Below are 17,373 nucleotides of genomic sequence, written 5' to 3' on the forward strand. Positions count from 1 at the left end.
AGAAATGAAGAATATTATCTAAAACATCTGATCGAGCAGTGGTTCCCAACCTGTGGTCCCCAAGAACTAAAATATGGTCTGTGGCCTCACTGATACTACACCATTGCAATGAGAGTGACTGGTCTCAAAAACCCTCTTATAGTGCCGAGGCAATGGGAATGTTGGGAGGGGAGAGGCTGACTACCCACAAAAGGCACAACAACAAGTCTCCTGACTGCTGCTGCTGCTTCTCCTCCTTCCCCCTGAGCAGAACCATTCCATGTGGCACCTGGAAGAAGAGGCGTTTTGGTGTCTTCATTTTTAGGCCTGTTCCTGGGATTATTTGGTAGCCCCCGGTGGTGCAGTGGGTTAAACCCCTGTGCTGGCAGGACTGAAGACCAACAGGTCACAGGTTCAAATCCAGGGAGAGCGCAGGTGAGCTTCCTCTGTCAGGTCCAGCTCCTCATGCGGGAACATGAGAGACGCCTCCCACAAGGATGGTAAAACATCAAAACATCCCCCTGGGCAACGTCCTTGCAGACAGCTAATTCTCTCACACCAGAAGCGACTTGCAGTTTCTCAAGTCGCTCCTGACGCAACCAATAATAATAATAAATCAGAAAATTGCATTATATAAACCACATCAGCTCTAGATTATTAAATATGGTTTTCTGCAGCAACTACTGGATGGCGTATGTGCTGTATCAGAAACTAGAGCTGATGTGGTCTATCCAATGCAACTTTCTGAATCAGCACCCCAAATAACCAAGCTGAATCTAAAGTTGACCACAAACTGATTCGTAACCCTTTTGGTGAGTGGTCCCTGGTCAAAAAAAGGTTGGGAACCACTTTGATAGAGGATAGAGATCCATCTGTATGTTAGGAATCGTGGGAGTTGTTGTCCAAAGCACCTGGAGGGAAGGCCCAACTTGGCCCAGGCCTGCTGTAGATGCTTATAATCCGGTTCAAAGTAGGTAATCCGGATTTTATAAGGCAATGTATACGCGGCCTAAGAAACTAGCCTCTCTAATGCAGTTTTCAACATCAGCGCCTCCAGAGATTCCAGGGAGAGGCCTAAAACGCCAAGAAGTCGTGAAGCCCACAGGTTATGTCATTGTGGCGCGGCAAGGCGCTTTTCTAAGCTTACAAGGGACGAGCCTCCGACGCCGCAGCCTTTGCTTCGTTGAAAAAGCGCGCCGCTCTCCCATGGGTGTAGCACTCAAAGCGGCCTCCCTGCTCCCGCCTGTGTGCTGGAATGACCCTCCGCCTAAGAAGGTATAGTTCCGCCTCTGGCTCCGCTCTCAGGCAAGTCGACTGGCCCCGCCCCCTTTTGGCCGGAACCGGAATGAGCGCCTCCGATGTTGCCTAGCAACCCCACACAAATGGCGGCTACTGCTGTTGCAGTTGGTGTTGCTGCTGTTGAGGAACAGCTCCCGCCTCCAAACCTCTGGGACCAAATCTGCGCAGGTGGGCCCCAAGCAAACACACACCTCGCCTACAACTGCAGCTTCCCTAGTTCCATAGCTTTACACCACCTCTGTTAACAGTGGGGTCGAACTGTGTTAATTTTGCAGTGTAGATGCAGCCCTTGGAGGTTCACTTCGACCAGGTTTCCTGCATGATGTTCTGCCCTGTTCGCATGTCTTTTTCACCCTTTCATAGAATCCTAGAGTTGGAAGGGACTCCATGGACCATCTACCTCTCTCCGGCCGAGCGTACCTGTCTGAACGTTTCTCCTTTTATGTCCCACAGCTTAAGTTCTTCTGAGGGAGCCCTGCTCTCGACCCCACCTCTGTCACAAATGCGCTTGGCGGGGACAAGAGGCAGGGCATTCTTGGTAGTGGCCCCCCACCTGTGGAATTCACTCCCGGGGAAATTAGGTTATCTTTATCCCCCCTTTCCTTCAGAAAGAAGTTAAAAATGTGGATGTGGGACCAGGACCATGACAATTGCTATGGTAATCGACTATGGACAAGTTTGATGGAGTCTCCAACTACAAAATTCGGCTAGATAATGGCTACCAGATTGGTATTTTAGTAGATTTTAATTGTACTGACCAAATATTTTAACTATATTTATTATTGGTTTATTATTATTTTATTGTATGTATTTTGAGGAATCAATTTGTTGCTGAATGGAAGCCGCCCTGAGCCCCCTAGGGGGTTGAGAAGGGTGGGGTACAAATATTTGAAATAAATAAATAAATCTAGCCCAACCCCATTCTGCCTTCATGCAGGAAAAACACAATTAAAGCCCTCCCAACAGATGGCCATCCAGCCTCTGCTTAATAATAATAATAATAATAATACTATAGAATCCTAGAATTGGAAGAGATCACATGGGCCATGTAGTCTAAACCCCTTTTGCCATGTAGGAAAAGCACAATCAAAGCACTCCCAACAGATAGCCATCCATCCAAGAAATGAGCTTCCACCAGATTCCGAGGCAGAGAGTTCCACTACTGAACAGCTCTCCTTACAGTCAGGCAGGTCTTCCTCATGTTCAAGTGGATTCTCCTTCCCTGTCATTTGGACCCATGACTCCATTGAGTCCTAGTTTCCAGGGCAGCAGAAAGGAAGCCTCTCTCTCATCTTTAGGACATCTTTTCACATATTTATTCATGGCTATGCTGTCTCAACCTTCTTTTCTGCACGATTAACATATTCAGGTCTTTAACCATCATGAGTCCCCACTAAAAGATACATAGGGTGGAATATAAATAAAGTATTGTTATTACTACTATTATTATGCAGCTTCTCATAGGGATCCATGATCTCTAGTCACCCTCTCCTTCTGGGTCCTTTCCAGCTTAGAATCAATGTCTCTTTTGAACTGTGGTGCCCACAATTGGACACAGTGTGATTCCAGGTAAAGAAGTCTAACCAAAGCGGAAGAGAAAAGCATCATGACTTCCCTCTATCGAGACCAGGCATGGGCAAACTTTGGCCATCCAGGTGTTTTGGACTTCAACTCCCACAATTTCTAACAGCCTATACTCCTTTTGATGCAGCCCAAAATCTCATTGGCTTTTAAATCTCTCCTCTCCCTACAAATAATGGCTATCCGTTTGAATTCCACTTTGGTGATCTCACTCTTTCCCCCATTTTCTTGTAAAAGGGAGCAGATACAATTTCAACAGGGAGAAATGCACTCAGGCAATACTAATAAGAGTTATGGGATGATGGGTGAGGCCTGGCTTGGAAAGAGCACACAGTGAAAGGGACCTTGGAGTCTTATTATCAGACCACGTGCTGAACATGAGGCAACAATGTGATGCAGCAGTTGGGACTTTGCATGGTTTGGAATAGCTATTTAAAACAAAAACAGTTCCCACAACCTTCCAGCAAGAATAGCTGAAAGATTTGGGAAGAGAGAACCAAAGCGATGCTCAGAATTTTATTACAATTTACCATCTATGGAGAAAAAAAAATGCAAAGAGGCCATTCTCTGGGAATGCTGATGTTTTATTGTTTAATTTATATCCTGATTTTCTGCCAAAATGGAACTCAGTGTGGCTTTCAGTAACTTTCTATCACACTAACTAAAACCTAGACTAAACATTGGGACCCATGAAAATTCTCACCCCTTGGAAAAATGGGGTATGAATAAATAACAATAAGACCACAGATTTTAAGGGACTAATTCCCCACCTTTCTTCTTCTACATTTTTTATAAAAAGAGTTTGCAGCAAGGGAACCAACCCATCCTGACAATTTGGAACTGAAAGAAGAGCACATTCCTGAGCAAAAGGGGGAGCCTTTGTCGATCTTTCAGGTAAAATCCAATGTAGCCAGGAGTACTTTGAACTATTTAGCATACAATTTCCATCAAGTATTCCCAGTTAAGCTTCTCCAACATTATAGGGATTTCCCTCCTTCCATTGAGTTCAAAGACAGTACTTAAACCTCTCTTTTAAGAGGAAGTAATACTAATAGTTCAATTTGTTTCAGGGATAGGGGCACAATGCCTGCCTTGCCCCATTTCAGAGCCCTCCAGATCTCTGCCCAACTGCACTAGTTTAGGCATCAGGAAGGGGTGTTGCATCACCATTTGTGATGGAGAGTCTTGGTGTCTTTGATGGAAGGGCCCATCATACAGCAATAATGCACCTTTGCAGAGAAATTTCAGTAAATTATGAATCTTGTAGCCAGATAATTTTGGGAGGTTTTGGGGACTTTAAGGGGCTGGTGGAACTTCAAAGAACAACACTGGACTACTCGGCAAAATTTATCCCAAGGGCTGCACAATTTCAATTCCTAATTTATAAAACCTTAGGATGGGCAACTTATGAATTGTCTGATTTTGGATTGCAGTACTTGACCATGATTGCCACCAATATATATGGCTTTGAAAGAGAACTTGAAGAGCTCTGTCATTATGTAGAATGCCCATCTTCAGAGGCAGTGGTTGCATCCACACAGATCACACAACTAAACTTCTGGAGAATCCTAGTTTGATAAAGAAACCCATTTGCTCTCACTTTGTTTTCTTTCCATAAGAGCAACTGGAAATCAGGAATGTTTGGTTAGCATATCCTAGTTTGTTGCATATCTTATAAGCCACAATTTGAAGCTTGGGTTTGGATTTCCTTTATAATTTCAGGGTTGTTTTGGAGCAGCAAGCCAGGAATCTGGTTTTGACAGACAAGCAGTAACAATGGGGTGATTCTGAGACCCATTATGGCCTTCCCGGAAATATCTGGTTGGTTGACATGCAAAACAGAAATGATCACTGGAATATGTCCTTGGTGTCATCCAGCCCAAGTTGTTTACATGTTTTGAAGTTCTGTAAAATTTCTAGAAACATAGAAAATCTCCTTGTACTTAGTTCAGGCTTGTGATCCTTGTAGTTCAAAATTTTCAGTAGCAGCCTTTGGGAGCTTGAGAGCTAAATACAGAGCTAAATCCAAGAGTCAATGTCTGACTGTGGAGTCTTTTTGTTTGGAAACCATATGCTGAGAAATTAGAGATTGGAAAAGTTACCTTTCTCAGAACTGCCAGCCAGCATGGCCATTATTGGCTGAGTCATTCTGTAGTTCTCAAAGGGACTTTTCCAAGCTCTGTTCTGTTAGTTGGCTATGGTCCTTCTTCACTTTGCGGAATCCCGTTTCTGAAACTTCAGTGGTATGTGACTCTAATGTTAAGCTGCAGGCAGTGTTCAACTCCATGCTGTTCTTCACTCTACCTGCTGACTTTATTGTTAGAAATCAGTGTAATGTTGAAATATGCATGAATCTTATTCCCGGTATTCTTGCATATTTCAGCAGTGTTTCTTGATTAAAAGGATATATAGGCAGGTAGTAGGCAGCCAGGGCAGAAAGAAGATAATCTGATCTCTTCAGTTTATCTTATCTGAATGTCTGTGGCTATAGATGCTGACAGTTACCGGGAACCCTTGTATATTTATCTCATTAAGGTTCCTGGAATTTCTCCAGCTTTGAATGAGGATAGGGGCAAATCGGCCACTGCTGATGAGACAACTCCTCAAAAGACTCCTTCTTACCTTTCTCTTCCATTGACTCCTGAGCTGCCTGATCTAAAGACATGTAAGCTGGAATGTGATGGCCTTTTTTAATTAGAACTGGGGGCGGTGGGGGAGGGGGTAGTTAAGAGAGAAAAGAAGGAAAACCTGCGATGGTTCAGCCAAGTGTATTGCCAACAATTCATTTTCTCTGAAAGCCAAGTGTACATGTTTCCTAAATCAAACTAAGGCCCAAATATGTTTATAGACATCCTTCACCTGGAGGTGATCCAGAATTGTTGTTGTCATTGTTTCCAACTCATGGTGACCCTAAGGCAACCATCCTCCTTGGCTTTCTGGGCCTGAAAGTGCTTGACTCTCCTAAGATTACCCACTAGGTTTTCATGGCTGAGTATCAAGGGCTCCAATCACAATACTGCACAGGCTACAGAATCATAGCCTGAGGTTTCTTGACTGTTCTCCATCCCTTAATAGGTTCAAGTAGAATATGATGGGGAAAACTTATGGCATATGGCCTTTAGTTAGAGTAGAAAACTTTGGAGTCTCCATCACAGACCCTATAGAAATTCCTCAGAAAATCCAAAAATGTATTAACTGGGAAAATTATGATTTATCTCCAAACTAGAAATTGGAAACCAGGGTTTGAACTCAGCTTCTAGTTAATTCTGATTGGGAGGCAACCTATGGCCAGAGTTTCAAAATGTTATTCTTTTTAAAAAATAGCAACTTCTAGGACTCCTGGCCAGTGGCCTTGTTGTCTGGGGATATGTGGGAGCTTGTTTACTGAAAATAAATATTATTTATCCAGGTTCTCCAAGAGAATTCTTAGAATACTACATATTTCCTGTGCTTCTTCCTGGGATTGCAGAATTATTACTTCAGGCTAAGAAGGAGAAATGTTTTGAGGTCAGTATTGTGTGTTTTGTTTTTGCTGAAAAGTATGCTCCTGTTTTAAAAATAAGCCACCATTAAACCTACTACTTAAGAGTGATGACAGAGGACATATAGAGCACTGCTTCTTAAAATGTCGACCCCAACCACAAATGAGGCTCCCTCATCTTAATGTTGGGTTCATGACTAATTTGGCCACCATAAAAGGTTTCTGAACGCCACCCATTTACACAGCAATGTGCAGTGTTTACAGTGGATTCTGCAGAACATCCTTCAGCTATACTTCACAAAAAGGAAAATTAGCCTATTTAGCAAACCTTGCAAAAGCTGAATTATTATCAGTAAATGTTTGGTTTTTATGCCTGGGGTCACAAAAATGGATCGTGAATGGAACAAGTTTAAGAATCTCTGACCTGAGTACTATGTGTTGCCTGCTGCTGATTTGAACCATTTTAATTTATTCTATACAGTCAGAAAGATCTCAAAAAAGTGGTTTACAGATACTAGCAGTGAAGGTGCCAGTGCCTTCTGCTTTAAAATGTAAAAGTGGAATGGGAGGAGGTAAACAAAGCAGATCAGACCAAATGAGTTCATTGACTTTTTGTAATTTCCAACTCTCTGGGATAGAAATAATTCTGGTAGTTTGATGAAAAGGCTGCTTGGCAGGTGAGTCCTGGGAAGAGCCAAAAGCAACTGCTGTCCCAACAGAGGTAACTTTTGGGGTTTCAGAAAACACCCTGACCTGGTGTTTTCGAAGAGAGGGTTTTGAATCGCACGAAGGAGTCCTCATTCTCATAGCCTGGCTTTTCTCTTCTGTGAGGGACAGGAGAGGAATTGTCTTGTTATTGCTTATGTTAAGGTTTGCTGTGTCATTTTTAATTTAAGTTATGTCTTGTTTATTGGCTGGTTGTATTATACGGCATTGAATATTTCTGTTATATGTTGTTAACTGCCCTGAGTCCCCATTGGGGAGAAAGGGCAGAATATAATTAAAGATTGTTGTTGTTGTTGTTGTTGTTGTTGTTATTCCATGGTGAGAGCACTTCCTTGGAAAGTGTGTGTCTGCATGTTTTCCTCACTGTATGATTCAGACCTTTTTGTTTGACTCTGTGCAACTGTGGTTGATGTTTAACAACACTGCTGTCATGGCCAGAATTCTGCTGCTGAGGTCAGGTCTCTAGCAGAGGAGGACTCTTCCCAGTATTCCAGCAAACTTGGAAGGGGTTGATCTGACTTCCTTAAGGAAAGCATCACAGGCTTCTGGGATTATCTGTGAAGGCTTGCTGAAAAGAGCATTAGCTGAGACCTCATGATAAAAGGGCTTGGAAAAGAAGAACTATTGATAGTAGATAATTTGTACCTTGGTCTTGGACTTGGCACTGCTGCCTCTGGGTTGGAATTCTGGTTTGACCTTGCCTTTGGAATCATGCTTTGGACTGTGTCTGTATCTTGAATTCCTGACTCTGTCTTCTGGACTGACTTTCTGGCTTTGATGTATGGACTTGGTTTTCCATTTGTATTCCTGACTACCTAACTTGACTTCTGGACTGCTGACTTCAGTTTGCATTTCTGGATTCTTGGTCTTTGATCTATGAATCCTGATAATTAAACTCCTAGCATCTGATAACAGACTGTTACCTTGGCTATTGTTTGCTTGTCTTCCCTGACCTGGCTCAGTAGTACTGGATTGTCTTCATTAATTGGACTCTTGACCTTGGCTTTAGTTCATTGTTACTCTGCTGTGTGCAATAGTTCTCTTATTTTAGCCTGACCTTAAAAGATTCGAGTCTTTAGTTTTCTTGATAAGTAAATACTATCTTGGCTTACCTTGCTTCTGTTTAATTAAACATAGTCCTCGATACCGTGGGGTCCTGGAACACGACAGCCACCCAGGACTCTTCCGTAGTAATTACATAACCGTTGAATGTCACCAAAGCCAGCCTCTGGTGATACCATAAGGAATCCATCTCAGGTTTGGACACTCACATCCAAATCCTGGGATAGGCCTGAACTGGCCATCCTACAAGGGAGCAACATCACTGTTCAATTCCCAGATTCTTTCTGATGTTGGGCACAAAACGTTAAGCTCAATAGATGTTTTCCTGCTCTAACAGAACAGCCTCTCCTACTATGGAGGTTTGGGATATGCAAAGCAGTTTCCACATTGTGCCAGTTTGAATTTTGTGCAAGCGCCCCACTCTGTGTGAGATTTGAAATATTTCCTTTAAAATACGTGTTTTTCCCCCTGGATGTTGCCCACTAAAACATCTTAAGAAATACACATGCAGCTGTAGTGTTCTTCCTAGCATACCTCATTAGTGAGTTGAAAATGTGGAATCCCCACAGGTTTAATTATAGCTTTAAGAACAGCTAACCTTATGAAGCCTTCATCTCCTTTGTATTTTTCTTTGTTTTCTGACGGGCTTATTGTTCAGATGCTGCTATTAATGAGAGGTTAATCTCCAAATGCTAAAAAAAAAAACCCTCTGCTATTTTTTGAAAGCCATAATAATGAGAGTATTTGGGGCATTTGCATTTGAAGTGTATTTCAGAATGACACATGTTTTAATAACTAATACAGAAGCCTAAGATCACTGTTGGGTGTGTTTTGCAAAATAGATCTTGGCTGTATTTGTGATACTCAGTGCATTCCTCCTTGCATTCTCTCTCTCTATTAAAACATACATAGTTTGTCTTCCAGTTTTAGAATGTGTATTGATCTTCACCCATAGTTGCCGGCTTGTAATTAACCATTAAGAAGAGCTGAGGGAGATAAGCTTTATCTGACATATTTATGGGTTAAAAGTACAATTTATTTATTTATTTATTTATTTACCTTACTTATATACCGCTGTTCTCAGCCCGAAGGCAACTCACAACGGTTCACAACAAATACGAACAGCAAAAATGCAGTGCTACAGTATAGAAACAGTTAACAACCTAACACATTACCCAATTAATAAACAGTTACTACAATACCCATTCACTGTCGTCTCGTCATCAAAAACATGTTCCAGATTCGTCATCCATTGTTCCATTCCAGTGTTCATTAACCAATCATTGCACTAATTATTCGAACGCCTGCTCAAACAGCCAGGTCTTCACCTTTTTGCGGAATACCATTAGAGATGGTGCTAGTCTAATGTCCGTAGGAAGGGCGTTCCACCACCGAGAAGGCCCTATCTCTCGTCCCCGCCAGCCGAGCTTGAGAAGCAGGCGGGATCGAGAGCAGGGCCTCCCGGGAAGATCTCAAAGTCCTGGTGGGTTCATAGGCAGAGATGCGGTCGGATAGGTAGCTTGGGCCGGAACCGTTTAGGGCTTTAAAGGCCAACGCCAGCACTTTGAATTCAGCCCGGTAGCAGATCGGTAGCCAGTGGAGTTGGCGCAACAGGGGGGTTGTATGCTTCCTGCGCTCCGCTCCTGTTAAAATTATGGCAAATTTACAAAGGTGCTTTGAGTGCAGTCTTCCTGCTTCTTGGCAGAAGGGGGTTGGAATGGATGGCCCACGAGGTCTCTTCCAACTCTATGATTCTATGAAAGTTAAACAGAATTTGGATTATCTGTGACTGTCTTAATTTTATTTTGGTTGAGTAGCAGTGATTTAAGATACTAGCATAATTTTTGCATTGTATTGTCTTCCAAGTCATAAAATAAATGTTAAATGAAAAAAGAAAGAATGAATGAATGAAAGAAAAAAAGAAAGAAAGAAAGGAGAAAAGAAAATGATTCTTATTGTGTAACTTGTTTGAAACACATCTGCTCACTAACAACACACACTATACAGAGGTTTCCTGTACATATCCGGATTTACTCAGTATAACAACAGCTGTGCCAAAGACTAGTAACTTTAAATAAGCTTCTTACTGGAAAAAAATCTGGTGAGATCTGATGAGCCTCTTTGGTTACTGGAGATACACTGCAGAAAATTAACTGATTTGTATAGTGAATTGATTTGTACTGGGAGATGCAAGTTCAAAACCAAACATATTATTAATTATGTAGACAAATGCACATGCTCTTTATTCTCTATTGCACACAGGACTTTGTTTCCATTATACTAGACACGAGCTTTGCATTTTGAACTCCCAGTAGTTCCCTATGTTAACTGTTGATTTAATTTAAATTGGATATATTTATGTGTGTTGTTATTGAGATGATTTGTATAATTATATTGTTGTGAGCTGCTCCGAGTCCCTTGGGGAGGTGGGGCGGGATACAAATAAAGTTGATTATTATTAATAATATGTTCCTAATGTTCAGACGTGGCTGTTGCGATGTATATTGCTTAAACCAGTGCTATTCCAAGTGGTGGTCTATGGAATGGGGCCAATCAATCACCTATTCCCTGCTAGTTATTCCGGAAAGAAAGAAAATGTTGTAGTCAATGGGCTCAACGTTTTCCTGCATGGTGAGGAAAAATTCTACCACATCAGATAGTTTAAGAAGCACTGCCCTGGATGATACCAATGTGGCCCAGTGCTCTTCAGATGATCACAGCTGCACTGTAAGTACTTTTGACCCTTTAGGTTAGTTCTGGCCCTACCTACCTTTCCGAACGCGTCTCCTCCTATGAACCAGTTAGGACATTAAGATTGTCTGGGGAGGCCCTGCTCTCGATCCCGCCGACTTCACAAGCACGCCTGGCGCGGGGACGAGAGACAGGGCCTTCTCAGTGGTGGCCCCTCGGCTGTGGAACGCCCTTCCTGCGGATATTAGATCGACCCCCTCCTTGCTGGCATTCCGGAGGAAAGTAAAGACCTGGCTGTTTGAACAGGCATTCGACTAAGCAGTGTGATTGATTGACTGACTATCGGAACACGGAATATCGGATAACGAGTTTGGATTCTGATTTCATTGATGAGACCTGATGGATTTGTTATATTGATGTAGTGATGTATTGATATTGATGTTTAATGATTTGTGGTGCTATTGCTTTTAAATGCTTAATGATTTTGTATTGTGTATACCTAAATTGTTGTAAACCACTCTGAGTCGCCTAAGGGCTGAGAAGAGCGGTATACAAATAAAGCAAATAAATAAATAAATAAATATTGACCAGGGAGCACTTGACCAGGGACCATTCTCCAACATTAGTACCAAAAGGGTTACGAATCAGTTTTTGGTCAACTTTAGATTCACTTTGGTTATTTGGGGTACTGATTCAGAAAATTGCATTGGATTGACCACATCAGCTCTAGTTTCTGATACAGAACATATATCATCCAGTAGTCGCCATCTGCTCGCCCACAGAAAACCATATTTAATAAGCCTTGGCACTATAAGAGGAATTCGCGAGACCAGTCTCTCTCGTTGCAACGGTGTAGTAATGGTGAGAGTGTGGACCATATTTTAATTCTTGAGGACCACTGGTGGTCTATGGACCACAGGTTGGGAACCACTGCTTTAGGTGACCACACTGTGGGCTTCCAGTTGTTGTTGGACCCATCATTCTTCACCATCGGCAGTACAGACTGGATGGTGGAAGGCACAATCCCACAAATTCTCGAAATCACACAGCCAGCTTATCCCCTTTTGTGTGTCTGCCACAGCTTGCTGTGGGAAGGGATTGTCTTATTTGTTATTGATCACTTTGCAAGCTTTTATCGCGGCAGAGCCTATAAGGTAATGAGGTAATGGACTAGATTTAGAGTTCACTTTTAGCACAGAGGTCCTACTGGTCGTATACTTGTAATTATTATTTTGGAGGGAAGGACGAGCAAAGTTTTGTTGTAAAACAAAATGTCATTGCATTTTGTTGCTGGGATGCACTTTCCATAGTAAATGTTAAGAGGGCTGACTTGGGGAGAGGAGGAGAAGGAGGGAAAGCTTCTAAGTGTCTAGATTATTACTTTGTCTTAAAATAGCCACAGTATTAAAAGACTGGGTGAGATTTTGCTCATACTGGCTATTGAATATTCCCGTCAGAAATTGTTTTGTAGAAACCTGATTGAAACAAATGACAATTGTAGAAAAGCCCAGGGAGTAGTTTTGACTTACTTTTCTGGATTTGCCACCTTTAGATTTTGGATGGAGTAGACTGACCTCATCCTTTGGGGATTGGTTTTGCCTTCGGGGATCGGTTTTTGGATTCTGGAGATCTGTCAGGTGGAGGGAGGTAGATAACATTATATACATTTTGGGTTAAATAGCACTTTGTCAAATCTATATCATACGGCTACACATTGGTTTCACTCTTACTCTGAAGAAAGCATGTGACAGTTGAACTAAATTGAGTCTATTGTGTTTGGAGCAAAAAAGGCTTCATCTTTTTCTGAGCTTTCCCTCCCTCATCTTCACGCCAAAGGAGATCAGGGCAGACCATTAGCACCAATAATGTTGTTTTCTCTGCTTTTGCTCCCAAATGAACTCAGTTTAGATCAGAGGGAGCAGCAGAGGTGATGTAAGCCTGTGCATGGCGGGCCCAATTTAGATCAGATAATATCGTGTAGCCTTAAAATGAATAAATTCTTAGCCCAGATTTTTTTTCTTTTTGAGAACTAGATCTGAACAGAACTTACAGTCGTTTCCCTAGTTCCAGCCATCTTCACTTTAGCAATATACTTTAGGAGAAATGGGCTGCAGAGTTTTTGTATTGTCTTTAGCACCAGGCATTCATATTAACGTACTGGCTAATCGCTATTCTCTTCCCATGAAGACCTGGCATGGAAGTGAGAGCTATAGAAATCAGTAGAATGTAGCCATGAATATATAATAGTAATTAATGAGAGAGAGGGTTCTTGAACTATTATTTTTGTAAGGTTGTGAGATCATCACTGCTAAAATTGAGGCAAGTTAGCTACAAGACTTTTGAGTTTCATCCACTTTTCTCCCTTAAATTCAGCATTGTAATGTTCTTGTGGAGAGGCTGTGATGGCGCAGTGGGTTAAACTGCTAAGCTGCTGAATTTGCTGACCAAAAGGTAGGCAGTTCAGAACCACAGGATAGGGTGAGCTCCTGTTGTTAGCCCCAGCTTCTGTCAACCTAGCAGTTCAAAAACATGCAAATGTGAGTAGATCAATAGCTACCGCTTCAGTGGGAAGCTAATGGCACTCCATGCAGTCATTCCGGCCACATGACCTAGGAGCTGTCTACAACTCTTCGGCTTAGAAATAGAGATAAGTAAGCACCACCTCACAGAGTCGGAATCGACTAGACTTAATGTCAAGGGGAAACTTTACTTTAACTTTTTTTGTAACTTGTTTACGATCTTCATTACCATCTAACGGAGTCCGACCTTGCTGAGACAAGGGCTTTCTGATTAGGGGAAAACCATAATAATAATAATAGTAATAATAATAATAATATTAAATGGAACCCTGAAGAAGGAGACAGAAGGCCTGATTCTTGCAGCCCAGGAGCAAGCCATCAGAACCAATGCAATTAAGGCCAGGATTGAAAAATCAGCAGATGACCCAAAATGCAGACTGTGCAAGGAAGCTGATGAAACCATGGATCATATCCTCAGCTGTTGCAAGAAAATCGCACAGACAGACTACAAACAAAGACACAACTCTGTGGCCCAGATGATTCACTGGAATTATGTCACAAGTGCCACCTGCCAGCAGTAAAGAATTGGTGGGATCATAAACCCTCAAAAGTCGTGGAAAACGAACATGCAAAAATACTGTGGGACTTTCGAATCCAGACTGACTAACTTTTTGAACACAATACACCAGATATCTGTCAGGATTATTGAAAGTATGTATGTTTGTTTTTCAATGTGTTTCAATATGTATAACAATATGTGTTCATATGTATTCAAAATGGATTCAGTTATGTTCAACTGTATGCTAGAATTGTGGTCACTAGAGGCAGAGAGAGTAAAGACCTTGGCAGAAGTTAGATAAGAAATTTTCCTTTGCTGGGAAGAAAAAGGGAGGATTCAGCCAAGGCTGATAAGCAGATGAAACTGGAAACTGTTCGTGTGCTGTGTGCTTTGTAGTTTTGTCTTCAAGATGTAGCCTGCTTGCAACTAGACGTGTAGAGATGTGCTCAGTAAAGACTTCGTTATTTTGAAACTGGAAAACTGTAGTTTGTCCTAATTTGCATCTGTGTGATCTGGTAACCTCAATTCCGCTGTGCAGAGACCCCAGGGGTCTCACTCTGACTATTGGTTATGGGCCCAGCCTGTGTTCCACCCGCATTCCTACCTGACTTGTGTGCCTTACCTGATAGAGTTGAGAGGGGTGTCGCCGGAGGTTTACTAAGATCCAGACCTGCAAACTTGCTGACCAGAACCGTGGAGTTTAACCCAGTTGACTCGGGAGGTTGCTGGTGGATGGAAACTGGAGCAGCCTGATCAAAAGCAGAGGAAGTTGTTGCTGTGGCTATCCAGTGAGAGGACGGAGTAAAACTGCAGTTTGGTGAGTGAAAGAATAAATCTAAGAAGTAAAGCAGAGCGTGCTGGGAAGCCCATTAAGAAGTTGTAAATGTGGGTGACTGATGCCGAGACGTGTGAAGCCATAAAGCCATTAATTGCCAGAAGTTAGACTGCCAGAAGCTGTTTTGGTTCGTGTGTAATCACTCAGCTGGGCTATCGCTCGGGTGTCCGAGGGTCTCAAAAAATCTGTGCTGAAATATGGCTGTTTCACAATTCCACCCGGCCTTTGAGGATGACAGATGGAATGATGGAGTATACAGTGAATTGTCTGTGAGGTATGCAGATTTTCGTCGGTATTTTTTCTGCAACAGACGAGGACATATTGCCAGAAATTGTGAAGAGAGAAAAATTCAGCTTAGAGGAATGGCCCGTGGGAGATACGGAGCAGGGAGAAGCTGTTATGAAGATGAGCAGAGACGAGATGGGAGAATGCAGAATTCCTATGTGGAGGAGTTGCCAACCAGAGCCGGAGAAGCAGAACCTTTGGAGAGATCTGTCAGAGCTGGCCGGAGGTGCCATATATGTGATAAATTTGGACATTATGCCCGGAGCTGTGGTGAGAGGAGAAATCAACACAGGGGAAAGAAAAATCGTAAAATCTACATGAACAGAGGGGGCTATTATGGTGGAAATGATCCAAGGTGTGCAGAGGAAACAAGTATAATGGTTGCGGCTGCAGGAGAGCTTGATGACATCAAAAGAGACAGATGGATTTTGGATTTGGGGGCTACGCATCATATAACAAATAATCTGAACAACATGACCAACGTTCAAGTCACCCAGGGAAACATGGTAACAATGGCAGATGGTTCTTATCAACTGTTTAACAAATTTGGAACTTGCTATATCCCTTGTATTAATGTCTGTTGGGAGAAAGATTTGTATGTACCAGAAAGGAAAACAAACCTGTTGAGCGTAGCAACTCTGACTGATTATAATTACAATGTAAAGTTCAAGGGAATTTACTGTTATGTTTATGACAGGCAAGGAATTTTGGTTGGAAAGGGAGTGAAACAAAATAAGATGTACTTAATGTTTGAAAGATTGAACCAGACAGAGAGCAATGAGAATGTGGAGATACTATGTTAAAAATGAAATTCAGCACAGGGTAATGGGACATGCTAACATGGAAGTTTTGAAGAAAACCTTAAATCTGTGTCCAGAATATGAGGTTGAAAAAAGTCATTTTGATTTGGATTGTGCGATTTGTGCTGAGGTGAAACAAGAACCAATTAAGTTTTATAAGAAATCTAAGATTAGGGCTGAGAGATTATTTGAAAAAGCGCATATAAGTTTTACAGGGCCTTTTCAACAAAGTGGCGAAAAATCGAGATTTACAATGATAGTAGTTGAAAGATTAAGTAGATATGGATTTGTATATTTCTTGAAAGATTTATTTGAAGCAACAGAGAAGCTTGGAAATTGGTTAAAAATGGTTGAGAATGTTTATGATATGCAACTGGAAACTTTATATCTTGATAGAGGGGCAGATATGTGTGCCAATGAGTTAAAGCAATTTGTGCAGTCAGAAGGGATTGAAGTCATTGAAATGAGTCAGCTCAAGAGTGAGGAAGGAATTGCAGATAAAAGATTGGAGTATCTAAATGAAATGAAAGAATGTCTATTCAAAGACGGGAAGATATAAAAAAAAATATTGGCCAGAAGCAATTCATACAACTAATTATATAATGAATCAATGAATTATATAATGATCAATGTTTGGATAATATTCCTTTTTGGAAGCTATATGACTATGCACCAAGTTTCAAACACATGAGGATTTTTGGACACTATGCAAATGTGTTATTGTCTGTAAATGAGAGGAACAGAAACAATCGTTTCCATGAGATGTGTTTTATTGGTTATCATAAAGATTGTCTGAAGTTTTTAAGTTCGCCACAGACAGTTAAATATGCTAGGGTGGCATATTTTCCAAGATTGAGAGACTGGCAATACATACACACTAACACTCAGAATTTACATGGTTTGCCTAAGATGAAAGAGGAGAGAACAGTTACACCAGGTGTAGAGATGATATTGAGCTCTTTTGGGAGGGTCTCCCAGCGGGAGAGGTCCCTGAAGACCGCTAAAGGGGTCTTTAAACCTCGGTGAGCAGCCAGCGAAAGCCAATCCAAAGAACGAAAAATATTAAGAATTATTCCCACCAGAGGCTGAAGAGGTTCAGTGACCGAAGCGTTTATTTCTGCGATTCAGCTGAAAAGGATGCAATTGCAGTGATAATTCACATACAAGCATACAGCATAAAGATTTTCCGGCATTTTTATACAGTCAGAACAAAGGAAAAACAGTTTGAAAATCCCGCCCGCCCTCTGTCGGCTGGCTTCGCCCTGATTGGCTGGCCCCGGAACAGCTGGGAGGAGGCTTGGCTGTACGTCCCGCCTCTCGACCAATCAGCGAGCGTTGCCGCCTCTAGGGGGCCAATCGGTGCCTTCCTAGCGCCTCCGAAGATGGTCCAATCAGCAGCCAGGAGGCGGGACGAAGTTTGACAGCTCAGGGGAAATGGGATGCCCAGGGGGCATCCGCCAGCTGTTACTGAGCCTTTGTTCTTATCGACGGAGTGGCAGACAAGGGGAACAATGGGTTTCCCCCCGGCCCATGATTGGATTTTGGAGGAAGTATGA

General features: G+C 42.1%; 2 protein-coding genes across 5 annotated transcripts in view; one reads left to right on the plus strand and one right to left on the minus strand.

Annotated features, from left to right (window-relative positions):
* KNOP1 (lysine rich nucleolar protein 1) overlaps nt 1-17,373 on the minus strand; it is a 268,616-nt gene that overhangs the window by 17,678 nt on the left and 233,565 nt on the right. For 3 of the 4 annotated variants that reach the window (XM_060786297.2, XM_060786298.2, XM_067461043.1), the window contains exon 1: nt 1,127-1,308. The exons of the other annotated variant lie outside the window; for it this stretch is intronic. The gene's annotated coding sequence lies outside the window, so the exon portion shown is untranslated. Of the gene's footprint in view, nt 1-1,126; nt 1,309-17,373 lie in introns of those variants that run through there. 4 annotated transcript variants of the gene reach the window in all.
* Nucleotides 1,338-17,373, plus strand: part of IQCK (IQ motif containing K) — a 62,285-nt gene continuing 46,249 nt past the window's right edge. The window contains exons 1-4 of the mRNA XM_060786291.2: nt 1,338-1,446; nt 3,659-3,753; nt 5,395-5,524; nt 6,269-6,366. Of these exons, the coding sequence (XP_060642274.2) occupies nt 1,338-1,446; nt 3,659-3,753; nt 5,395-5,524; nt 6,269-6,366 (432 nt within the window). The remainder of the gene's footprint in view (nt 1,447-3,658; nt 3,754-5,394; nt 5,525-6,268; nt 6,367-17,373) is intronic.

Source organism: Anolis sagrei, chromosome X, assembly GCF_037176765.1.
Source record: "Anolis sagrei isolate rAnoSag1 chromosome X, rAnoSag1.mat, whole genome shotgun sequence".
NCBI classification, from domain to species: Eukaryota; Metazoa; Chordata; class Lepidosauria; order Squamata; family Dactyloidae; genus Anolis; species Anolis sagrei.